The sequence below is a fragment of the Cygnus atratus genome, chromosome 14, assembly GCF_013377495.2.
Source record: "Cygnus atratus isolate AKBS03 ecotype Queensland, Australia chromosome 14, CAtr_DNAZoo_HiC_assembly, whole genome shotgun sequence".
Classification (NCBI taxonomy): Eukaryota; Metazoa; Chordata; class Aves; order Anseriformes; family Anatidae; genus Cygnus; species Cygnus atratus.
Genome location: NC_066375.1, coordinates 8979523 through 9005180, shown reverse-complemented (window position 1 = coordinate 9005180; position 25658 = coordinate 8979523). Strand labels below are relative to the sequence as shown.

The following is a 25658-nucleotide window of genomic DNA, read 5'->3' as shown; positions in this document are numbered from 1 at the left end:
GGCAGGAGTGTCCTGGGAATTTGTCACATCCCAAGGAGGAGGGGGGGAGCCCATCAAAGTGTCCTCGACTTGCTGATGTTGGCTTGCCACCCTGAAACAAAGGGCTGATGAAATAGCATTAGCCAAGCTGGTTGCTAATGAGGGCAGAACATCTGGAGCCAGGATTTGTTTATACCTCTTTGTTTCCTCATTGTTAGGGAGACAGAAGAGGAAGTGTCACTCAGAATATAAATCGTGACATTCAAACAAAGGGCTGACATCTGGGTGTGATTTTGGACTTCATGTGTGCGGGATCTCCTGAGGTTTAAGCCCAAAATTTTAGCCCAAGATGTTGGCAGTCCATCCTATTTTCAGAAGGTTTGATGTCACTTCAGGATGGGGACTAAGGAGCTGTCCCGACCTCCAGGCTGGAGCTGGCATGTGCTGAGATCTGGGAATGTCCACATCAACTCAGATGCTGCAGCAGCTGGGGACAGCAAACCCCAAACCTGGGTGCTGGTCTGGCCATGGCTGGTTGTGGATGTTGAGGGGAATAAACAGGGCAAGCACAAAGCAATTCTTCCTGTGATAAAGCTTCCTGTGGCTTGGGGACTCACCAGCCAGAGGCTGCATCTCCATCATCATCATCATGTTTAATAGCTGCTGATGGACCAGTCCATGAGTTTAATTGACTTTTGACTCCCTTGATGTGTTTGGCATCCACAACATCCTGAGGCAATGAGTTCCACAATGCAATTAGATTGTATGGGAAGGGGGAAAAAACTTCCTTTTGTTTGTTTAAATCTACTATATGATAATTTCATTTGGTATCATTTGATTTGAGTGCTATGAGTAATCTCGAACATCTCCTGTTCATTTTCTCTGGGCATTCCTTATTTTAGACTGTCATACTCCTATTCTCTTTGTAGTCTGCCTTCCACTATAGGTGTTCTGGTGAGTTTAGTCCTTTTCTGGACAAAAGCCCTTCCTACCTCTGTTCCTCTGGGTGGCCAGGGCAGGGGCTTTCTGCAGCTTCCTACAGCCCTGCTGTGCCATTGGGAGAAGGAGGAGGGTGGCCCTGTGGCCACAGATGTGTAGAATCTGGACAGACCCAGCAGTCATTATTATGATAGTAATAATTTGTTTTCTTTTCTCCCTCTTACTGGTTCCAATCAGGTGCTAAATCTTTCTGGTTGCTGAACTCTGACCTGATGTCTACTTGTGGCCTTACCTACAATGTCTCCACGATACACCCCTGAGAGAGCTATAATAGGCAGCTAGAGTATAGCTAGCTAATTTCCCCATCTACATCTTTCAATACTGAAATTCATCTGCCATTTTCTTGTCCAGCTACTGTGTCATGAGTGACTTATGCTTTTCTCTTGGGTGATTTGGAGCTTTGAAATTTTCTGAATCATTCCATTTGTCCCCTTGCTAATCCCCTTTTATGAGTCATTTATAATAACTTGAGCTGCAGAGATTCCTGTTGGGTCCCACCTCCACTGGGACAGCTGTCCTGTCATTACTGTTTTCTTTTTTAACCACTTAACTCAAAGAAGCTTCTCCTTTACTCTATGGTACCTTAGTTTCCTAAGAAGCCTTTAGAGGACGGATCTCAAGTCTGGATTAGAAATAAAAGTTAATTGTATCAAGCAATGCCATTGTCCGTGCTTGGTGGAATTCTCATGTATGACAAGACAGGACTTTCCTCCCCAAAACCTGTCATGAGTCTTCCCTGGTCTGTCCTTTCTCTGTCCTTACTGCATTATTCTATTTGTATGAGCATTCCTCCCTTTACTGCAAAAGTGCAGTGCAGAGCTTGGGCTGGATGATCATTTTTTGAGTTCCTTCAGTGCTGCTGGAGGACTTAGTCCCTGCCTGTGACCCTGTGTTAATGAGATTTATCCATTTATTGTAAATAAAAAAGTTAATTTAGCTTTTCTGCTATGGTGTTATCTTCCTTGGAGGCTCCCTTAGCCCTCTGATCATGGACACTCAAATTTGTTATAAGTGCCAGTGACTCAAAAAATTCTGCTCAGAATACTTGTGGTATATTTTGGCACAGCAGAAGGTTTTATATTTTAGATTGTTTTTATTTCCATTATTTGGACAGTACTTCTCCTTAACCTTGTCTTACTGCTGTTTGTACTATTTTCAGCTAAGCACACTAACTTTTTTAGAAAAAAAATCCATTAGGAGATAAGCGTTTACACTAAACATTTCTTCAAATGGTTGTCTTGCCTCTGGGGCATGTTTTTTCCCTATTGACTCTTCCTAACTTACTTTAAGCAAGTGTCTGTATTTTTAGGCAGCTTCCTGTTTTCAAGTGAAGCTTACAGTGACAGGGTTGCAAGGCTTCTTCAGGACTGTTGGTTTTAAGCACGTCACCAGTGGCTCTTTGCTTCTTGAAATCCAAAGTACTGGTGCTCCTGGGTGCTGCTCAGAACGTGCTGTAGAAGTGATTTAATGCTTCAGAGGTCACTAATTGCTGCTGGAGAAGCAGTAACTTCCTCTCTTAAACTTGGACGTCTTTCTGTCCTGTTACTTACACCATCTGTATGGCAAGATGGATATCTTCCATTGCTTGTGCTTGCATCCTGATATTTCCATCACAGCCTCATTCATCTTAAGTTTCATGGTCGTTGCCCTGCTCTGGATGAGTGGATGGAGTAACCTTAATATTATAATGTGCGGACATGGGACTGCAATCCTAGAGACTCTGACACTTGTTGATACAGTTAACTTTGTTGAGCTCTTTGATCAGCTCTCCTTAATGTACAGCCCAGCTCCTCCACCTGCCCAGCCTACTCCCATTCCTGTATAATTTGTTGCCACTCATTACCATGTCCCGCTGCTTATCTTCCTTCCACCAGATTTCTAAGGTGCTGGTTATGTTAATAGTCCCATCTGAAATCAGGGCACTGCTGTTCACTCATCTTGCTTTTAGACCCTTGGCACTGGGATAGAAATGCGTACATGGTGTTGTCTTATTCTGTTCTCTGGCTCTGCATGCCTGAGAGGGCTGTTGTCTGCTGGGGCTGCAGTCTGCTGTTTCCTCCCTGACTGTTTTTGGCAACTCTCCTATCCTTTTATTCAGGGATGCAAAATTTTCATGACTTCTCCACTGGAGACTGCGTTTTCCCAAACCACATGTCTTGTCAAACTCTTGGCTCTCCTACAATATTTAATTTAAAAGACCTTCTTTATGTGCCAGCAGCCTTGATCTATTTTCATTTGGATTTAATATTTAGATCCTTGCTGCATGATCTGTGCCTATTCAAGCCTGTCCTCAAGGTACTATTTCCTGAACCTTGTGATGTCTCTGGATTTTTCCACAGGGCACTGGAAGGAGCATTTCTGAGCATGTAACTGAGTTGGTCCTGGCCTTTAGCCTGCTAGCTACCAGCTAAATTTTGCCTTCAAGATTGTTCTCCTCCTCCATCCTATGTTGGTGGAGACCATGTGGACCACACCACGAGTTCTTCCCCAGCTCACTGAGTTAGGGGGCAGTCCAGATGTGAGACCACCCTCTTAGCATTTAGCAGGCAAGTGATGTTCTGTTCCTCAGCTGTTTCTATTGCAATAGCCTTTCTCATCCTTTTCATTGAATTCCTCATCTTCAGAGGGATGTCCTTAGCACAACAGAATGGATCTCCTTCCTCAGGCAGTTTTGGAACTGCTGGTCTAAATAAGTTCTTCCCAGCATCCTTAAAGGTGTCACTGCTGTGTCGTATTCCCAGCAAGCCTCTAGCCTAATCACTCTTGTTACAAGGCATGGCACTTTGCCATTGAGGTCTGTGGGCTTTCTTCACAATGTACAGACCTATGTGACCTGCCCATGGCCAGCCATAACACGTGCACCTTGCTGTTCAGCTGTGTGAGTCTAACAGCTCAAATTCGCAGTACGGGTCCTCTGCTCAGCCCTTGAGATGCCATTAGGAGGGACTGAATGGAATGATCTGAAAAGGGTCTTTGAACACCCTTTAAACAGACTGAATAAATTATTCACATGAGTAGTATTGTGATCAGATGTAAATACTTGGATATTTTTATTTTGATAAGCTTTTGGCACTTTTCTCAAGGCTGTTGCTTTTTGGGAGGTCCTACAAACATCCAGCATGAAGCTACAGAGATGTCTTTGCTGCTGGGCAAAATGTGGTTGTTTGTCCTGTTGCTCTGAAGCAAGGTGAATTCATGTTCTGTCACTTAGTGATTCAAACACCCCCCCCTCCATTCCCACCGCATGTGCAGGATTCCTTGAGCAGAATTTGCTGTGAGTTCTGGGCAACTCCACTATTCATAATCTACAGAAGGCTGAAAAGTACCCCAAATGCAATGAAGGCCTTAATTCTGACAGTGCTTTGAATGTTAGTGATTTGCTATCTAAACTACATATGAGTCTGGAACATTATGGTTTTGTGAAATGTGAAGCATAGAAAGATCGAGAATGAAGAAAAACACTTTATTTGACCTAAAATTATTTTATCCCTTTAAGTTTATTTTTTCCCCTGGAATTGACAGTGAACAGTGTGTGTACTAACACCGTTATAACTATGATGCAATGTATACCTGTTTAGTTAGGAGAAAATATTACAACAAAAATTCCCGAGGTCTCTTAGTAAGTGAGAGACTTATTTGTTTATTAATTAAATTTCTAGCCTGAAGATATGCTAATTATCTTAGATGTCAGCCTAATCTCTAGGAGAGCATCTTCAAAAGTATGTGGAAAAAAGCCCAGGGCATGTGGATATGGTACTTTTCAATTTTATTTTGTCTTACCTTGAAAACAAATAATAAATTCCAGTTAACTGCTTTCTTTTGGAAGCCTGGTGATGGGTGCAGCTCTTAGAGTGGGATTTAAACCAGTTAACTGTAGCCAGAGAATTGCTTTGAGTTAATTCTTGTTTCAGTGGGAGCAGTGATTTTTTTTAAACCTTTTCTTTCAGCTTGTGGTTTCTTATGGATCTCTCCAGGGAAGGTGAAATTCCATAAAAATTCTTACTGAGCATACTGTTAAGCAGCTGATGGGAAATGCTTTTCTTTGCCTTTCACAAACCTTGTAGCAGTAGTCCGGAGACTTGTGATTTCGAGGCAGAAAGCCACTGGATAATATTGTGTTAGTAAAACATTTGGACTAGACTGAAAATTTGCAGGTGATGCAGGATGCCCTGTACTGCTGCTTTTCTGCACAAACCCAACACCGTTAAATGGTAACCCCTCGTTGCCAGTCTGACTTCACCTAGGTGCAGCTTCCAGACTTGGATCCTTTATTCCTCTGCCAGACCGAGGAGCCCATTAGCTGTGACAGGCCAATCAACCATTTCCTAATTGATCTAGTGATGTGGTTACTAGTGACGACAGGCAGATGAACTTGATGACCCAGGAGGTTTTTTCCACTTCTGCGCTCCATGGAGGTAGTGCAGTGTTTGATGCCAAGGGTGAATCACGGGTGTATCTGTCCTACATCTTTGGAAGCAGGCTCCATGGCATTGCTGACAATGGCGATTAACAAGGCAAAGCATGTTCCCTAAAGCCAGTACACCAGGCAAAACAGCCGAACATGTAGGGCAATGAATACAAGAAAATAGCTTTCAGATGCAGTTGTCTGCAGCATCTGGTACTGAGTCAGTCTGCAGCAAGTGATGGGTGGACAGCTTCTGGAGAGACAAGGACTTGCTCAGGGATGGACCACCAGCATCAGCTGGGTGGTGTGAATGGGCTGCAGAAGGACAAGCAGCAGCAGAAACCATATAAACATGTACAAAATGCAGAAGGGAGAGAAAGGAAAAGGGGTCTACAAATGCAGGAGACTTACCTTGTTACAAGCAGAGATTTCGAAAAATGAAGGGGGGATTCCTGAGGTAGCAGCTCATTTGCTGCTCCCTGTTTTTGTCCAGCAGTGATGTCTCCTTTTCGTTCATGCTGTGTGAGAAGTGCAGCCATGTGTGTACAGATGTACTCAAGTGAAATAGCTCATCTGTGGCATCCTTTATCCCATGCATTGTTCCTACAGAAGGTGCAAATGCAAGAAATACACAAACTTACTAAATCCTATTTGGAAGACTCCATTTCTGCAGCCTAAATGTTGGATCATGGCTTTATTTTCAGCTGGGAAACAAATGGCAAATGGAAGCCCAGTCCTGGAAGGGACCACAGGCTCAGATCCCAGCAGTCTGCCATCAAAGACAATGTTGCTGTTGGTCTCTCACCAACATGGACAAACACTTGGAGCACACTCAACCAAGACACCAGATGTTTTAGAACAAAGGTGAGTGCCCACAGGAGCTTGGCTCCATGGTTGGATAGTGCCTGTATGATGTTTTATGGGTGTAGCCCTTCTGCCAAGCACTGACTGGTGAAGAACAGGGCTAGGTCATGTTCCAGATGTTCCTAGAACAACCTTGAAATAGCATCGATTTGGGTCTTTCCCTGGTTTTGTTTCAGCTGTGGGGTGCTATTGGTGTTTGCCATGTGCTGCTCCCAGTAGCCAGTTTGCCAATCGATCCCCACTGGTGAACATGCTGCTTCCACCGCTGTCATTAGGCGTTCATTAACCTCTCTGCTCCTCCACCAGACTGGTGACCTGGTTGCAATGGGATGCTTATTAAGTTGGATATGGGTACACAGGCTAGTGTGTTGTGTGGAATGGTGTTATTAAACACAAGGGAAAACCCACAGGTAGTTAAAGGTAATCAGGTAAACCTCAGGGCTTCTGTGGTGAGTACACTCCTGCTGCAGGTATAACAGAACTGCGTGTGGATGAGTGCCCATTGAAAAGAGTGGTTTATAACTTTCCCTTGGGGAAAGTGGTTGGGTTAAATGCATGAAGTGCACGTGCTTGAAAAGTTGACAAAAGGACTATGATTTTCCAGTGGTTAGGAGAGTGCTTCAGACCACCAAATAAGATGAAAAAGCATGAAAGACCCAGAAATTCTTTAGGAAAAGTTCTTTCCCCATCTTTGATGGAGTAAATGGGAGCTCAGCGAAACATGGAGCAAAAAAAGAGCCAACAGCACAGGTATGGTCCCTTGTGATGTGGAGAAGGAAGATGGCTTATTCCCTTCTCTGTCTTCCAGAAGAGAAGCTGGAGGGGAAAAATAACAAGACTGCCATGGCAATCAGCTGTGTCTGCTTGAGATGTTGGAAGGTGCCTGTAGCACAGCAGATGACCAGTTGGTGAGCATCTCGCACTCCTGCTGGGAGGTGTGATCCATGTCTATGCCTGGGGAGCCCAGAGGCAACCTTCACCAGACCTGCAGGGTGGGCAGTACCTGGAGTGTCCTGTGTATGGTGTGCCCCAGCTTACTGGCCACACGGACAGCTTGCTGGGATGTCTCATCAACATTTATGTGGCTCAGGACAAGCTCTGTACTCAGCACAAACAGAACTGCTGCCGTCTGGCCAGACGGGTTGTGTAGAAAAGTTCTGGCTATCAGACAGGAAGGAGGGCTTTGCTGTGGAATGTCAATGCCAGAAGTTTCATGTCTGCATGTTTGGGAAGTTATGCTAGCTGGAAATGCTCAGTGTCTTAGTACGGTTGCTAGAAAGGGCCTGGCAAACACTCCCAACAGAAAACAGGGTTTATTTGTTCAGTAGCAAGCATATTAGCTGGGAATCAGGTACCAACTTGCAAGGAATTTGGCTGCAAACTCTCTGCTCTGGAGTATTTGACCAGAGTGCAGAGGAGACTGTAGGGTATGAACACCCACATGAAACCCAGGTTTTGGCACTTGAATACACAACTGAACAGTGAGGATGGAATAAAGATTTCTTTGTGTTAGACCTAATGTGATTCCTGAAAATCCTGATGCATTTCTGGTGCTTCCCCTCTTCCCTGAAGTATCAAGGATTGTGCCATCAGCTTTCATCAGGATGAACTATTTCTTTAGCAACCAGATGTGATTGAAAGTAATGGTGCTATTTGACAACATGCCTCCCTTTCCAGCTGTTCAAACCTTTATTAAACCTTTATGCATCTCACAAAGGAACAAGTTTCATCTTACCCAGGTACACCATCACAGGTTGGGGAAATGTTGCACGGTGTCTGAAATGCAACCCATGGGTGTCTTGAAGATGTCTTACACCTCTAAATTTCAAAACAGTTTTCCACAAAATGCAAATCTTTGTGCAATTTGTGTGCTTTCACCTAAATTGGGAGAATATGAAATAAAACAAGATTATGGAAGATCCATAGTTCTCATGGGTACACTTCACTTCTTCAGATGTGGCTATGTTTTTTTTATAGAAAGCTATCACTTTTTCTATGGAGAACTTTCAAGCAGTTATAGTCACAAACCACAGCATCAGGTACATCTAGTAGTGCCACTATTGTCTTCCCCATTGTTAGTCTTTCATGTGCATGGAAATGCCATATTCTCAATTACCTTCTACAAGGGAAAGAAACTGGGGGCCTTCCTGCAGGTTTCCCCAGAGGAACGACTAGTGTTGTGATGGATCACGTGCACGGCTAGAAGTAGTGGCACTGGCATATGGTGGAGATCAGAGTTTCATGCTGCAATTAGCAGAGTGGGGTGTGGTGATACTATAATCTGAGAGCAACCAACACCCACACAGGGCATGTTTTGGCCTCCTGCTGTTGCTGTGCTGATTGGTACTGGCACTTAGGCCACCACGCCCTGTGGCCAATTCCAACATTATAGAGCCTTTGCCACTAATAAAACATAAATAATAATTTTCTTGAGAGAAAAACACCATGTTCTTGTCCCTCCTTGTTCAGGTGGGGATGGCTGGTGACGAGGATTGCTGGAGGACATGGAAGAGCCTGGTCCTCTCTGGAGGGCAGGTTATTGATACCCCTCAGTGGAGCAGCACTTATAGGGTCCAGCTGGCAGCATGGGAGGGGGCAATGTTACTCAAATGGGTTATTTCATGTTGCGTAATCCTTTGTGTGCTGTTCTTGTGGGCTTGCTGCTGCTCTTCTTACTGTCCACAGGAAACTAATCTCGGGATGGATTTTTCTTCCTCTGTTGAAATTCTGCTGTTTCAGCAGCCCACTGACAGTCATTGTCTTTTATTTCCATGTGTGAGCTGAAGCCAGAATCAGAAACATTCTACTTTGTCTCCAAACAATGGGGCTGTGATTTTTTCGCATGATGACTTCGTCTTTTCAGCCGGTGTGCTGTGCTTCGCTTCTAGCTATGGCCCGTGGCTGGTGCTCAGCAGAAGCTGGAAAATACCCACAATGAATCCAGGCAGTTATGCAACACTGCACATGAAGTAAAATTCCTTTCTAACCCCTGCAGGCGATCAGTTTACGCCCTGAATGATGAGATTTTGATTACCCTTATCTAAGCTACAAATACTGTTAACGGCCAGAAAATCAGCTAGCTCTGGTAGGGCCCATCAAAGTGCGGATCTTGGTGGCCTTCCGAGCCTGCAAGTCCTTTGCAGCTCCATGGGATGTCAGGGTGGGAAGTCCTTTCACTGTGCAGATGTTATTTGCTGAGGCCTTGTAGATCAAAACCCAGCTCCCACCACTTCCAGCACAGCAACTTTTAATGAGCGAATGCTGTCCTGGAAAGCGTTGACATCAGGATTGGCAGGCTGCTTCCCCCAAGCTGGCAGGAGGAGCTTGTTGCTTCTATGCTGGATCTCCCCTGAATACAGGGGCTGGTTCCAGCATCCTGTTGCCCCAGCCCCACATGGTATTGCTTATAGCTCGGGGAGCAGCTTTGCTCTCTCAGGGAGCCCACTTCCCAGGGCAGCTTCATTCTTTTGTGAACAAAAGCTGTTGAGCTGTGGGGAGGCTCCTGGCTGGAAGGTGGCACCTTTCCGTGGGCTGGGCTGAGACTGCTGCCTGAATCAAGGCTGGGTAGCATGTTAGATGCTCCCAGATGCATCTCTCTCTTGGTTTTCTGTCATATTTTGCATCAAGAAAGATAAATATTAAAGGCATCCAAGCCAGCAATAAGGCAGAACTCCTTGCACCTTCAGCCTGGTAGGAGGGGAGAATTGATTAACTGGTAGGTTTTCAAGGCCAGGAGAGATCAATAGGACCAGTCAGCCCAGCATGCTGTGCAAATCAGACCATAGATCATACTAGTGATTCCCACACCAAGCCTGTCTGAGAGATAGCATTGTTGTTTTGACTGGTGGGAGGATCTCTCACACCACAGGGATGAATACTAGTATAAGACCAGAGATGAATAGTCTGAAATAGGTGTGACCCAGAGGATAATGTGGCCTTCTGCATCTTAATATACCCATCTGTGAAATGCAAATAATAACAGGGGAACCTTGTAGGGATTCATTAGTGCTTTGAAGATGGCATGTGTTACACGCTGTTATTGTGAACTTCCAAAGTTAGCCTCATCCCTGCCTTTCAGACATACACCTCTCACGGTTGCTCACTTCCTGATTCATTTCCCCCTCCTCCCCAGCATCATCAAGCCAAGTCAGCAGTGGCAGAGGCCTGTCCAGAAGAGTCAGCCACATGTCATGGTGGCTCATGGCCTAAGAAGGATTGCAAAGGCAAGGCTGGCTCGAGCACAGAGTGCTGGAAGTTGCCGTGATTGTACTGCAGATGTGACGTGGGGACCTGGTGTGTGTCACGACCTTTCCGCGCTGGAGTTTGTGCAAATGACACGTAAGAGTCCATAACCAAAGATGCTTTTTGCGATTTTAGTGTTGATCAGAGCTAAAAGATGGATTTGGGCAGGAAAGGACATGGTGACAGGGAAGGGCATGACCAATGAGATACTGGGTCTGGAGGAGGATGCAGTAGGTGCTGGGTTTAGGCAAAGCTGTTAGATGCTCTCTGTGCATAGAGGTTTATAAAACTGCAGATACAAATTAGGCTCATCCCTATTCTTTCCCTTTGAAGCAGTGAGTCCGCTTGACCCAGAGTTTTTTGTTGGTGAAGCTTACCGCCGTGCTCCAGACATGCTTCTGAAACTTTTTGCTGAGGCTCTGCGCACTCTAGGATGTGCAAGACTTGCTCTGCAACCAAAATTCTCAGAGGTGGATGGAGTCAGGAAATTCCTGTCATTCTCCTCCTGGCCTCTTGCAATTCACTCTCCTTTGCGACCTGCTCCAGAGGGAATAGTGCTCCAGGATGCTGAGAGTTAACACAATCAGCCATTGCAGCAATGCAGCCAGGTGGTGTGCTGCTGGGCTGAATTGCACACACAACACAAGGGTTGGAAACGAGGAGCCACTTGAAGGACCTTTCACTGGGTTGGGCTGGTGGGGCTCAATTTTGGGCTCAGAAAGCTCATCCTGCTTGAAGGAAGAGGACTGTGATATAGACCTTGGGTGACTGTGGTGTCATTTGGATTTCAGGATGACCAAGATTGCTTCCGTGGAGATTTGGGCAGAGCTTGCCTGAGAGCTGTGGCAGCAGCAGGTATGAACAAGGGAGCTCTGAGGCACTTGGCTATTGCAGTCTGGAAACTCAAACTCCATTAGTTTGGGGCTGACTGACTTGTTGGCTGATCAGCTACTGGATTTCAGCCATAGAAGTGGGTGCAAGCTAAAGAACTTTGTCTGGTGTCATAAACCTTGTCTTGCACGGGATGTGTGCAGGTGAGGTGCCTACCAAATTGCACTGAGGAGATGGGTAAGACTCGTGGCTCTTGCAGCACGGGATGGGTGAATAACTGGGTGTCCCTGGAGGGGAGGAAACGGTACTGATGTTGTTGACAGCAAAGATGAGTCCTTTTCTGAGGCACTAAGCAAGGCAGCAAGATACAAAGAATGGGGACTCTGCGCAACACCCACATAGCTGCAGTCCAAAAGACTGTTAGCTTGCAGCATTAGTGTGGCAGCACAGTGCTCTACACTTTATTTTCTATTTGAGAGCTGCAGATGAGCCCAAAGGAGCTGCAAGGGGCCTCTTGTGCTGAGAGGCTGATTAAAAATAGGAAAGTGCCTTTGAAGTCCTTGGGTTTTGAAATATCTCACTCTGAAGGTGCAACTCATACAGCACTACTGACGTTGAGAGCTCTGGACTCTGCTTCGCTGGGAAGCAAAATACCATCTACTCTACATTTCCTTTGCTAAATATGCCAAACAACCATGTCTATTCTCTTTTAGCCCTGAGGGTTTCTGATCTGAGAGAGATGTAGTGGTGGGCTGGAAAAGAAGTTTCAGAGAAATAAGCATCAGGTGTTGGTGTGGACAGAGTTGCTCTGAGAAGGGAAAAAAGGCGGTAGGGAGGTAAAAAGCATGCCAATCAGGACAGAAAAGAATAGCTCTGGTGGGAATAACAGGTAGTTTTATTAAACATTAAATTGTTTCCCTCCTCATGTTATTTCTTGCTGGGTATGAAGGGGTTTATTTCCCTGGAACATGATGAGAGCAGCAGAGGGCAGCTGGTGCCACAGGCTGCCTGTGCTGGTGGGAAGGGGGCTCCTGGAGAGGTGACAGAGCACGAACTGCCCAAGCGAGCACCCTGGGACCAGCAAGGCTGTGCGAAGGTGAGCTCGGCTGGTGCTCAGGAGGAAAAGTGAGGAGACCTAGGCTCTGCAGGTGAGCAGGGCTAGCAGCTCATGCAAGCATGTGTTACTTTTTCAGTTTGGTCTGAGGACCCAGCAGTGACATTAGGCAAAGTCCGCTTTTGTCATTGGGAGTCACGGTTATGGTGCTGAAGCCACAGCACTGATTGCAGGGATGCAGGGCTTCCCGTGGAAAACAAGGGGCAAACTTAGCACTGCAAGGGGGACAGTCCCTGGCAGAAGTACCAAAGTAAATGAAACATGGGCTTGTCCTTATTGAGGTCGCTTTGTTTTCATGTGGTGCCTTTAGATATTTGAGCCAAAACACTGAATTACTCTGGAATGGGGCTGCACTGCTCCTGCTCTCAAGCATGGAGCACACCCTTGGAGCTGCTTGAGGTGGAGGCTGGCATCTGACCAGTGAGGAACTAGCAAGGCAGAGAAGTTGGACAGTTATACTGTCAGGGACTAAAATATCCCCAGGTGATGCTGAACCCATTAGAAAGGAGGTGATCCCATATACAAAATGGGATAGTGCCATGTCACGAAAGGAAGGAAACTATTTGATGAAAAGACAAGGCGTTTATTTTATTAGTTTGTGAACCATTTGGTTGCTTATTGGACTATTTTCTGAACTCTTTGGGGGCTCTGAAGAGGGAAGAGGTAAATGTCTCTGCCTGTGTCCTGCCCACGCTGGGGCTGTCCCAGTTTGATTGCTGTTCTGTTTTGTCCCTAGGATTCCTTACAGCCTGTTGGATTTCTGCCTCACAAGTTTGTCTAAATTTCACATTATTCTCCATCCCCCCCCTGCATTTTCCCAGTTGCTCCTCCATGATTATTTTTATCCCATTCTCCAATTTTCCTAGCAGAGTGCGTAGGAAATTGGACTCTGTGAGAGCTGTCCTACCTAGCACCATTTTATACGCTCTTTACTTCTCATCTAAATTTGAAATTGAGAAAAGAACAAAAGGGTCTTTGTAGCATCTCTTGCTTCCAGCTGCTTTCCTCAATGGCACATCACTCTTCAGATGTTTGGCATTATCTTTAAATCAAGATTAGCAAGGCACTGTACCAAATTAATTGCTAAAAGATCAGGAACATCTCTCCTACAGCAGATTAGATCCTGCAATACAAAATCCCACAGAAATTAGTGGGTTGACTGGATTCCAGTGCAGGATGGAGACTTTATTGTGTAAATCCATCAATAAAGGCAATCAAGTGAGTCAGGCGAGGTTTGTTTAATACTCTTGCTGTCATCCTTCGTTATTGTGACTGGGTTTCCTCTTGTAAGTCAAGTACACAGGAGCAAATCCTTCAAATCCTATGGCTTTGTAGGGTTCTCCCCGTCCCCTCACATCACTTTTCATACCATTGATTGTTTTTATTTTTTTTTTCAGGAGATTGTAATTATGTGGTAGTAATTAGAAGGAAATCTTTTTTTTTTTTTTTGAGATTTAGTACTGAAAGTAGTTCTGGCTTTGGTCTTGAGGGGCATTTGGGGCATTCTGGCCTTCTCCCACAAATTGGTGTGATTTCGGCTGGTGGATGGGGTGCAGGGGTGCGAGGATGGGAGTGAGATGCAGCAGTCACAGGGTTGGTCCAGAGTCGGGGTCTGGGTCTCTTCCCTCTTCCTTGACCTGAGGTGTGCTGTCAGGGCTGCAATTTGCTCTCACTTGGCCAGTCTGACCGGGTGGAGGACCCACAGTACCTCCTTCAGGAATGAGGTGGTCAGCCAGCTGTCTGAAATCAGGGCGTTCTTTCACTTTATGGGAATGGAACTTTTAGTGGAAAAAATGATCTTTAAAATAAAACCTGTCTAAAAATGCATCTCCCTTACTACCCTGTGACTGACTCATGGGAAGACACCTCAGTAGCCAAGAATGTCTTTTGTTTTCGTGCTCCAAAAAAGCTTCCAGCTCTATGCAGTTCTAAACTACTGTATATTTTGGCTTTTTCCATCCTAGTTCTTTTCCAGTTTCTCCCAAGAATTTACTGAGACGTGCTATATCAGGTTAGTTATTTTCTTTTCCTGTTGGTCTCCCCTCTAAGTCCATGCCCAAATATGCGTACGGAAATGATGTCATGGTTCAGGGCAACACACAGCTCTTCCAATCTGCCACTAAGCATCTGTATGACCTTGCGCATTTTCATTTTCCAAATTCACCCCTGTGAACCTGCATATGACTTAATTTTTTGAGTGGAAAAGAAACATTAGGGATGACCACATACCAAATTAGGACTTTCTGCTCGTTTGGCTTTGGCTCCAGTTGTAAACAGCAGCAACTATTCTGATTTGGGAAACATGTGGCAGCAATTTATTATGAGAGTTTATACTTGAGCTGAGCTGCGTTGGCCTCTCTGGCCAAATGCATAAGTCATGCAAAAGTATGTTTTCTTCCTTCTTCAAATGGCGCTTACTTGTCTCTCTGGTGCGGCCTCTGCCTGCTTGCCTGTGCTCAAGCATCTTGTGGCTCTGGTCTGCTGGATTGCCATTTATCCACCTTCAAACCTTGCAAATGACTTTTCTCTTCAAATTCTCCTATTTTTCCCAGTGAACAAGTTGCACAGCTTCTCCCTGTGTAAATCACATTCCAAAACTTTGACATTAACCTTATTTTCTTCTCTTGTATCTTCCGATAAACTCTATTCCCTGGAACAACCACCTTCATTATTTCACCTTTTCTTTGGGAGAGACTTAAGCGAGGCCGCTTTGCTGAACCCTTTATCATCAATAACGTCACACCTCTGTGAGCACTGATCTGCCTGAGGAGCAGTATCTATATGGTCTGCCAAGGCCCAGGTGGGCTGAGGAAAGGTTTTTCACTAATAACACTGCCCTTTCTTCCAAAGATAATGGGGAGAAACAGGGAAGGGATGAATGAGGATCTTGCAATAAGGTTTTCTTGTTAACACAGCACTATGTGAATTGTAGGAACAAATTCAAAGTCTTTCAACACTGCTGCAAGCCTGGTGTTTTTCAAACTTGCCTGGATGCTTACTATTTGGCTTCAAACTTAGGTGCTTTAATAAAAGCCGACTGACTTCCAGAGGTCTTAAGTGACCCCGTACTCCCATTGTCTGCTGAAACAAAATAATTAAAATAAACCCCTTTCAGCTATTTTGTTGAGATATGAAAGGCAATTAGTGGTATGCTCTGAAGTACCTCTGTCTTATAAACCACCCTGAAGGTGGTAAGAATTCCCCCGGCCGTGCGGGTAAAATGAAATGATCCATTTGTAATTTTCTTACCTTGGCAAAATGCAGGGAGTGACTCAAATATGTCCCATCCTTATGGAAATTAATTGTGTTAATGGGATGATTAGAATTTAAAGCTACTGTCATCAAACTGGTTTTTGCGGCTAATGATGGTTCTTGGGAAGATTATGTCATAACGAAGGCGGAGAATCTGGTCATCTATATATACGTGATCTGACCTGAGCCCTTTCTTTGGGTCTCATTGAGCAATGCACTAATAGAGTCAACACAGGCAAAGAGCCGCCACCCTCACCATGAAAATAGAAGGTGCCTCGGTGGTCCTTGCTCTCGCATTTTTCTGCTTCTTCTCAGGTTAGTAAACTCTGTTCTTTGTGCTGAAATCTGGGCCTGGTACAGCACTTAAAGACAGTGAAATAGAGGATTAGAGAGCCCTTGCTCTTTAAAAGGAGCAACAGAAGACCATTTTTTCTGTACCACTTATGGGATTGATTTTTATTTAACACATTCTTGATAATTGCTTTTTCTTTTGCACGTGAAAATGGTGAAGTTCCACCAATAGATGGAAATATATTTAGTATGGTTAACAGTTTAAAAATAATAAAACAAAATAAACCCTAAAACCAATCACCCCAGTTGTTTATGTGGAAGAATACAAATTTCCAACCTGGCTGGACTTTCACATAAAATGTTTAATTTTGAACAAAAGTATTTTTTGGTGAATTTGGAAAAATGGGAATTTCTTGTCAAAGTTCTTGCTCGTGAATGTGTTTTCATATGGCTGCAGTAGAGAAACTTCAGCAGGAGTTCAATCTTGATGTAATGGTCTTTCACTTTGCTGCCTATTTATACTGAAAAAGAGCTGATGGAGGATTTTTTGATGGTTCCCTGTGATGCCACAGATGATGCAAGAGAAAAGGATGAAATATATTATACTTGCTCTAAATGGCTTAGTAGAAAGAAACATATCAGCGACTCGTCTACTGACTCATTAATTTGGTAATTTATAAGAAATACTGCAAATGGAATGGGCCTTGAAAAGGAATTTGAAGGTTTGGATAAACAATGACATTATGGGCTGGCTCCAGTGTCCCAGTTTTATGTGAAGATGAAGAAAGCTAAAAGTATTTGGGTAAGGTTGATGTCACTACCAAGGCAGTGGAGTAGAATAATAGAGAAACAGTTATCAAACAATCCTTGAAATTGGGATTTTAAGACTGTGAAAAGTAACGCAGTAAAGGGGGGCACAAAAAAGGATTTGTTTTTGCATTTGAATTGCAAAAAAATGCAATCTTTCAGAAAGTCTCTAATGCCCAGTCCTTTCTATCAACGTACAATAATGTATTGGATTAGCTTTTATTTAGAGGTATTTGAGTGGATTATGAAACTGCATCAAGTATTTTAATTAAAGGCTTTTGATTTTAAAAATTTCCTTCAAAGACCTTGTATGGTTTCATTGTTGTTTTTTTTTTCTCCACAGATGTTGCCAGCCAAGCTTCGATTAAGGCGAGTCCAACCTTTTCTATTTTGGTTCTCCTTTTGTTTTGACAACTACGCGGCTTAATGCCCGCTTTAAGCAAAGTCATTCAGACAAACTACTGAGAGATCACACTGTTGTTCTAGGGCTGAAAACAGGGATTGAATTTCACCGTGTTTAGAGACAACATGCTTATAATCAGCAATGGCTCTAGCTGACAGTGTATGTTCAGCATAGTGCACCAAACTGCTCTGAGCTCGAAGTCTTACGGGATGAAGTTAGAAATGGCATGAGCTATATTTCTAATGATATTTGCTTCTGATCCAGCAGAAACCCCCTTTTCTGAGTCTGATAATTAAAAGAATTAAGCAAAGTCCTTTGAGATTCAGAAAATGATTTGATTCAATGACTGAGAAGTCAGTTCTATTCATGTTTTAATCAAACAAGCTTGTCTCTCCCTAGCAAAGACCCATTTGGAAAATATAGTAGACCAAAAAAAAAGACCCCCCCAAAAAAACAAACAAAAAACCTAAATGCTTCGTTGATTCTCCCTAGCCTGCATCTCCAGTTCCCTGGCAGAAGAGGCAACTGGCTGATGCCACATTAGACAGTGTTGGTGCTCTGCTCCCTGAGAAGATCACGCTTCTCTATGGCTCATCCCTTGCACCCGAATCTCTCCTCACTTACTCCGCTCTGGCCGATTCATTGCTTTCACATCCCGCTGGCACTTCTAGGGCTTTATTTGCTGCTCTTGAATTACTTTATAATATAGAGTTCTCCCCTGCAGTGGGTAGCAATTTGCAGCTGTATGCAAATTAAATGCGTATTCCTTTTCTCATGAATAATGGCCCTTGCAACGGGCTTTGAACTTTCTTCTTGTCTCTTCTGCCTCGGGAGCCACAAGAGGGGCTCCTGGCACAGCCTGTGGTGAGGGATGGGGCAAGGAATGTGGTAGCCACCCTGGTGTGAAAAGCTCATTGTTGTCCAGAGCACACAGACCACCCCAAAAATGAAATGCGAATGAACTGTTCTCAGGATCTCGATGGCCTCCGAGGGAACCTTCCGCTGACTGCCCTCTTCCGCACATTTCAGGATGAGTGCATGAAAATTTGGTCCCTCCTTCGCAGTGGCAAGTTTTCCTGCCCCACCAACAAGCAGCCCATCAACGGCCCGGATGGCAAGAGGGACCTCAACAAGTGCCTGATGTGCCAGAGACTGCTGTGAGTATTGGCCGCCTGGCCCCTTGGGTGCCTCCTTTCGTCCTGTAGCGAGGTGCTTGCTCCTGGGAGGCTCCATCCGAGCACTGCAGCCCTGGGCCAGGCAGATCTGTCTGTAGATCTTCAGCAAACCTGTGCACCTGGTAGTGCTCTGCACCTGATAGTACAGGCAGCGGGAGGCACAGGCTGTGAGGAACAAATCCACGGGGAAGAAAAAAAACACGTGGATTTCATTTCTTGTTCCTATAGATGATGTAGAATGGGATGGAACACCCGGGTGTTAGGCAGAGAGAAAAGATGGCAAAATGCCACCTATGAGGAGATGCTAAATACCCCGGGCATGTCTCACGGGGCTGGAGCCCCGAGTCCCGGGCCATCCCGCTGCGTTGCACAACGGGGAGGTGGGGTTGGCAGGGCTGGCCTTTAATCACCACTTATTTTGGTTTTACGTCTGAGGGCTGCATGCTGCTCTGTCGCTCACACCTCCCTTTCTTGCAGGGAAAGAGACTCAAAAAACAAAGGAAGTGGTGGAGAAGTGAACAGGGACGTGAGCTCCGGAGAGGTGAGGTGAAGCATCGCTACTTCTGGTGGGACACCAGCAGCGGGGCGATGCCGTGGCATGGCCTTGTTGGTCTCCAACCCACTCATTGTGTGCTTCCCTGCCTGCAGTCCCTATCAGGCAGTTACCAACACAGTACATATGTTCTGTGCCTGGCCCAGAGTGTAGGCTAAGGAAGATGTCTCCTGCTTATAAAGCACACTGCTGGCATTCGGCAAATAATTAATAGCAGTGATGGTGCATGTGAGCTCTGACTAGGGCAGGGTGTGGGACAGGCTGGCTCTAATTGTGCCTTGTTTATCTTGTCGATGCACCTGGCTGGTTTCTTTTTACCCACAGCTGTTTTTCTAGACAGCATGTCTTTATGTAGAGGGACTTGTCTTTTCCAGCCTTGGGTTTTCATCCTGTGTAGGAGAGAGTTGGTGTTCATCAGATAGTGTTGGTTACAGGGATATATTTTTTTATACCTCCTGGTTAAGTAGAATAGCTTTCTTGCTCTGGTCTGTCCAGGTAATTGAAATGATTTGTAAAACATAGCTGATCGAAGGGAAATCTTTTTTAAACATCAGACTTGCCAGTGTGTGGTCCCAAAGCAGAAGGACCGCTCCAGGGCATCAGGCAGAGACCTACCCTGAATTTTGTTGTTCAGCCACAGGTTCAGTGTGGCTTTTGGCAAGTAATTTTCTGGGTTTTCCTATCTGCAGATCTGGGATAAGCTGCAATGCCATCTCTTCCAAACGCACTGTGAGGGGGAAAATGTGTTACAGACCACGTGGCAGATAACCTTAAAAGTGCTGCGTAAAGGATCCTAAAGGCTTGCACATAGCATGTGCTACTGGTGCTGCAGGCCTATTTGTTTGTCCCAAAAGCCATAGGAAAGCTGCTCAGAAGAAAGTAAAGGACAGGCTGAAATACTTAAGCAGGTTTTGCTACAAAAGTATTTTTGTGAAAGAGTGCTTTCCTTAAATTAATATATAATGTTATGTGGAGGGTAAAAATGCCCCCCTATTATTCCTGCATACCTGGAAGTGTGAGCTGTACAAGGCATTTTTTTAATGCCTGCAGCTTCATCTCTCTACTGTCCACTGCTTTTTAAAATTCTTGGTAGTGTGTTTACTCGCCAACAATGGGAAAATTAACAACATTGTTGCTTTTATACATAGAGCTCAACCTAGGTTCTTCAGGCAGGCTCTTGCATGTCTTCTCTATTAGAAGTAGAAATAAATCTACCCTGGATGGAGATGATAAATGTGCTCATCTAAGAATAGAGATTTTTATGCTGCATGTTACAGTTTAAGAAACGACACATCAGGCAAACAATTTATGGTTTGCCAGAGAGTTATGCTTCAAGGAAACAAATTGTGTTTGAAATGTAATTGATTGGATGCGTGATGCTTTGTGGATTTGTGGGAGATGCATCGCGGTCCATGTGAAACCACGTTTCTGGCGCTTCTGCAGGATGAGTGCCGGGAGTTTCGGGATCTGTTCAAGAAAGGGAAACTTTCTTGTACAAGAGAGAATGACCCTGTGCGGGATTCCTCGGGGAAGCAGCACAGCAATAAGTGCATCATGTGTGCAGAGAAGTTGTGAGTAGAGAAAACCACTGTTTCTGTTACTGGGGCTCCCTGGAGCAATAGTTTCTTCACTTTCTCATCCTGCTTCTCTTTCAGCAAAAGGGAGAATGAGCAGAAAGCAACTACAACCAGAGGAAGAAAAGATAAGGTGAGATTTAAGTATTAGGTCAATAGACAACTCTATTGGATTTTCATTCAAGATAAAGAGGCAGCATTACTGTACTCAGTTGTTTTGTCTCTAGTGATTTCACTTGGAGATCCACTTTGCTTTCCCTGCTTGTTTCTTGTTGATGCTCTTTAATCCCGAGTAAATAGTTTGTGTTTGAATGTTATGGTCTATTCCACTGACCCACAGGTCTAATTACACAGGGACAAACCCCATGAGAATAAAAAAAAAAAAGTATGTGCTGCACTGTCCTGACATCTGGCAAAGGATGGGGAAGCCAGTGCTGCTGAGGGTGCTAATTAAGTTAAAAAGAAAAGCTGGGCAAAAAGCTTTAAATCTGTGCTCTGAGATACTCCAAAGATCATTCTGTTGTGGGAGGAGAGCTCAGCCCTGTGCAGTCTCTAGGGTAACTCGGTTTTTAGCTTTCCCCATTGGAAACTTTGCTCTCATAATGCAGCCACTGTGCTGTTCTGCGGTGATGCTTTCCTGGTGAAAGCAATTCAGTAATGAAAAAAAGAGGTACTTATCAATGTTTACCTTTTGATTTCTGCTATACTGGGGACTAGTGCGGTCCCCTTAAGCCTCAGTCTTGGGGATAATCCTGTTTTAGTGCTTTTCCTAATGACATTGGCACAAAAAAATGGAAGTGTGAGTGAAACTTGCTGATGGCAAAGCTGGGAGGCAGCATCAGCAGATCACTCAGGACTAATTGGATAGTGCTGAGGCCTGGAGTAATAGAAACAAGATAAAATATAATAACAGAGTGCAAGATCACACAGGCAGTGATTAACTAGAATTCCTACTCATCAATTAGAAGTGACAAAGGATAAGAAAGCCCTGCATTTATTAGTGGGTCAGGGGTGCGACAGACCCATGAAAAAGGCAAATGTATGTCTCAGCAAGGTTTTTGCAGCAGAGGTCAGGCTGTGAAAAAAGCTCCAGAAATACTGGTTCAAAGGGAGAGGGTTTGAGAGAGGCTGCTAGGGGAAAAGCAGATCAGTCTCTGAGGCAACAGCAGGTCCAGGAGTCACCTGGAGCTTGGTTCACCTGGTGTCGGGTTGTGCCTCTGCTCCCCATGGCTAGCTGGGCACTAGGGAGGTGTGGGTTTGTGTGCTCTGAGTGGTTTTCTTGGTGGCTGCCAGTGTTAGTCCAGTAGCAAAACTGAGGAGTGGGAGGCTGAGGGATCTGGGGTGTGCTGCTGGGGAAATCCTCCCTGGGCACAGAGAACTGGTGACTTCTAGGCAAAGGAGGAGGCCACTGACCTGCTAAGGACCTTAATGCAAGGTGGCCAAAACCTCTCGTGTACTAAGTGAGCAGAAAATAGCAAATGTTAAAATCTATTTGTAAGGTGTAAGTGGGATCCAGTTATGCATCTCCAATATCTGCTATTTGGGATCAGCTGTTGCAGGATCTCCAGTAGCTGAAATTGGAGGGACCGAATGCTTCCCTCCAGGTTACATAACGGGGGCAAATTAACATAGTTTCTGTGCAGTGACTTTCAGCAGGGAACAAATTAATCATCTCTCCAAACAGCCTTCCACCGCTCAGGGACTTTTAAGGATGTTTGCATTGTGCTTTTGTCCCAAAGCGTGGTTGGTTGTGGGGAGTAGTACTGCTTTGTATATGGAATTATCTGAGCTAAGATCTGGCATAAATGCTGAAGCTGTGTACTAAGGATGGTGGGAGAAGTAGGACAGCTTTGTTACCTATCGGTCACGTCACTGGCATGCTTTGGATAGCCCAACATGGAGCACAATAATTAGTCAGGCTGTAGTAGAAAACTCCTGACACGTGCTGTGCAGGCAGAGGCACCTATCATTTTTCTGACTCACTCTGTTTATATACTAAGTGGCTGATACTGCACACCCTCTTCTCTTGTTTGCACCCAGCCTTCCCTGTGATGCATTTGTGATGGTTCAGTGCTTTCCTGGCAGGAAACCCCAGGTTTCTAAGAATCAGGTCAACAAGGCAGGGAGGACGGGGTGCCCTAACCGTTTCCCTCCTCCTGCAGGATGACTGCAGTGAGTATCGCTCCCAGTTCGAGGCCGGAGGACGGCTGTCCTGCACACGGGAGAACGACCCTGTTCGGGATTCCTCTGGCAAGCAGCACACCAACAAGTGTCTCATGTGTGCAGAGAAGTTGTGAGTATAGCTTCCAGCGACGGCAAAGAGGAAAACCTCACGCTGTGAAACCACGGCTTCTGCACCTGGGCAACGCCTGGGGGAGTCCCGAATCCCAGTGGCCCTCTGAGAGATGCTCTTGCCGTAGGGCTTTGGCTATTGCCCCTCTTTCTACCTCCCTCTTGGTGAGAAGGGCCCAGGGGCAGGTGAGAAGCAGCGGGGAGTAGAGGAGAAGCAGGGTTGATAGAGAGCAACCTCTTCCCCAGGGGCTGTCGGCCGCGGGTAGCTCCTGAGGAGTTTCCCATGCGTGTACTTTGCCTTCCAGATGCTCTCTCTCTACTCCCATAGAGCATATGCAGAAGCAGCCCTGATATGAAAGCAGCCACCTGGATCCAGGATGTAGCGTACAGTGGGAATGGTGAGGAGAAGGGAGAAGGCTTAAGGGAGGGAATTAGGAGCAGGGCCACCAGGAACAGGGTCTGTGGATGGGGAGCTGGTGCCTAATGACACGACGTTGGTTTGCGGGGCAGCCCCAGGTCCTGGTGGCACTTGCGCTGCCATAGCGCTCCCTCTTTTTTCCTATCCTCTTCTTCCAGCAAAAAAGAAGCCCAAAGAGGAGGCCAGTCTGGTGGAACTGCCCAGCGCAACAAACCGCTCACTGCAGAATGTGCAAACCAGGTGAGACCGAGCTCAGAGCCTCCCCTGAGCTCAGGGAACGGGCTGGGGGGTCTGAGGGATCCTCGTGGCCAGGGACTGCCCGTGCTTAGCCTGTGGTGACCCCAGGGCTCGGGATGCTGGAGCCAACTGATGGTGGGGGTGAAGCAGGTTGTATTGCAAGCCCTGCAGTGGGATGGATGTGTGTGAACATACAAAAAGTGGCCAGGTTTGGACCTGGCAGAACAGCCCCTCTTGCTGTCCCGGTGGTGTGATGGTACATGGGAGATAAAGAGCAGGTTTGGGATCTCCATAGTTCTGTCAGCTCATTTGGTGGGAATGAAACCCTGTATGGAGCAAGCTTCAGAGCTGCTTTTTCAGGAAGAGCCAGCCTCACAGTTCCCTGGGTCTGGGAGGAGGATGGGGCAGGATGGGAGCTGCTGTAACTTCCTGCTTCTCTGCTCATATTAAAGACTTTTCTGTTTCTGGTTGACAAATGTGCTCCTGCCCCTTTTGCAGAAGAGCTGCAGTGGCTCAGGGTCTCAGCAGGGCATGAACAACAGACGGCCCTTCTCCACGAACAGAGGGTGAGCGTGGCAGCCTGGCCCCACAAACCCCGGCACCAGTTTCTGCCCCCTTCCACAAGTGTGGCGTGCTTTCTCCTAGGGGTGGTTCGGAGGTTAATCAGGGCGGGAGCGGTTCAGCTGCACCCAAGGGCATCACCTGGGATGGAGAAGCGAGAGCTGCGGTGCTCAGCGCTGCGCAGCTCAGCGCAGCTCAGGTCGGCGATGGGGAAGCTAGGCATAGAGCAGGGCACGTTTCTTGTGCAACCCTTGCTCCTTTTCAAAGGCATTCTTGCTTCTCCTGTACACAAAGCGGTGATTGCTGTGCTCAAAATCTTTCAAGACACGTTGTCCATCAAAGCCTGCCTCCTGGCAGCCAGTCCTGCTGCCTGGCCCCAGCACATCCTCACGTGCTGGCTGGGAGGCAGTGCCTGCCGTCCCATGTGCTCTCTGGGCACTGGTCAGTCCCCCTGGATTTTAGGGCTGCCAGACTTGAGCAGGGATCAGTTGCTGCTTTTTCAAAGCTTTTGCTGAGGAGCTCTGAGATTTCTTGGTTTTGGGTGTTGCAGTCCCTTCGTTTCCCCCAGTGCAGCAGTGTCAGCAGGCAGACAGGGTGTAGAGCTCTCTCTGTAGCAGCAATTGCCATAGAAAGCTGATTCTCTGACTCTCCTGGGATAATCTCTGTAATGGGGACCTGCTGCTGACTTCCCCACAGGCAGGTGGGGGGAGGCCTGTTGCAGGGTCTGCCTGTGCTCTATGGCAAGCCAAGCTCCCTGTCAAAAAAGTGCAGAATAATGGCATTTCACATTAAAGCAGTCTAGTTAAGCCCCCGGGGCAGTGGTGTGGCTGGGCTGAGCACAGGGCACGGTTTGTCCCTGTTGGTACATGGCCAGGGGCTGCTTGACCTCCTCTGCCTTGGCACAAGCAGCTCTGCGGGGACTGGTGGGGCGGGTGGGTCTGCACCGGGTTCCCCGTGCACTGCAGCGGCTGTGCCGTCAGCAGTCTCTGTGCTCTTTCTCCCCGCCAGCCCGCAAGGAAACTCGGCCCAGAGCGGTGGGGACTGCAGCCCGGCGCCTGGCCGCCCAGGACAGCGCGGAGGCCCCGACACCTACCAGCCGGTACGCCCAGCTCCCTTTCCCAGCAGCTGCTCCTGTTTCCAACATCACCCCGAAACTCGCGCTGGGACCTGTGTCCTCGGAAGGGTTTGAGTTGGGTGGCAGAGTCCGTACACCGCCGCTGTCCCTTGGCACAAAAGGGGTGTGAGGCTGGATGTGGCCATATGGGAGCCTCTAAGGCCAGTTCTGTTGCTGGAGTTGGTTTGTTATAGGTGTATGTCAGGTATGGGGGTGGTGGTGGTGGCCTGGAGCTCAGGGAAGTGATGGTAGTGTCCCCCGCTGAGTGCTGAGAAGATATCAAGTCAAAGACCCTGAGCAGGGCTGGGGCTGACCGGGGACAAGGACAAGGCTCACGCAGGGAGGGAGTGCTGGAGGAGGGCACACTGAGCAATAGGTAATGACTGCATGGAGTAACGTGGGAGGAAGAAGGGGGTGTGTGCTCTCCCTGTCTCCGCAAAAAGAAAATGCATTAGTTTCAATGAAGCTAAAGTGGAAATTATGAAACTAATAAGAGAAAATAAGTTACTATAAAAACCATGACTAACCTGTGGATCTTGCTGTCACA

At 46.3% G+C, this 25658-nt stretch overlaps 1 protein-coding gene across 1 annotated transcript in view; it reads left to right on the top strand.

Moving 5' to 3' along the window:
* The window catches only part of LOC126913476 (serine protease inhibitor Kazal-type 5-like), a 37285-nt gene that overhangs the window by 5516 nt on the left and 6111 nt on the right, over positions 1-25658 (top strand). The window contains exons 2-10 of the mRNA XM_050713592.1: positions 17128-17153; positions 18160-18344; positions 18840-18903; positions 20359-20486; positions 20571-20622; positions 22652-22782; positions 23358-23439; positions 23935-24002; positions 25006-25096. Of these exons, the coding sequence (XP_050569549.1) occupies positions 18226-18344; positions 18840-18903; positions 20359-20486; positions 20571-20622; positions 22652-22782; positions 23358-23439; positions 23935-24002; positions 25006-25096 (735 nt within the window). The 5' untranslated portion in view covers positions 17128-17153; positions 18160-18225. The remainder of the gene's footprint in view (positions 1-17127; positions 17154-18159; positions 18345-18839; positions 18904-20358; positions 20487-20570; positions 20623-22651; positions 22783-23357; positions 23440-23934; positions 24003-25005; positions 25097-25658) is intronic.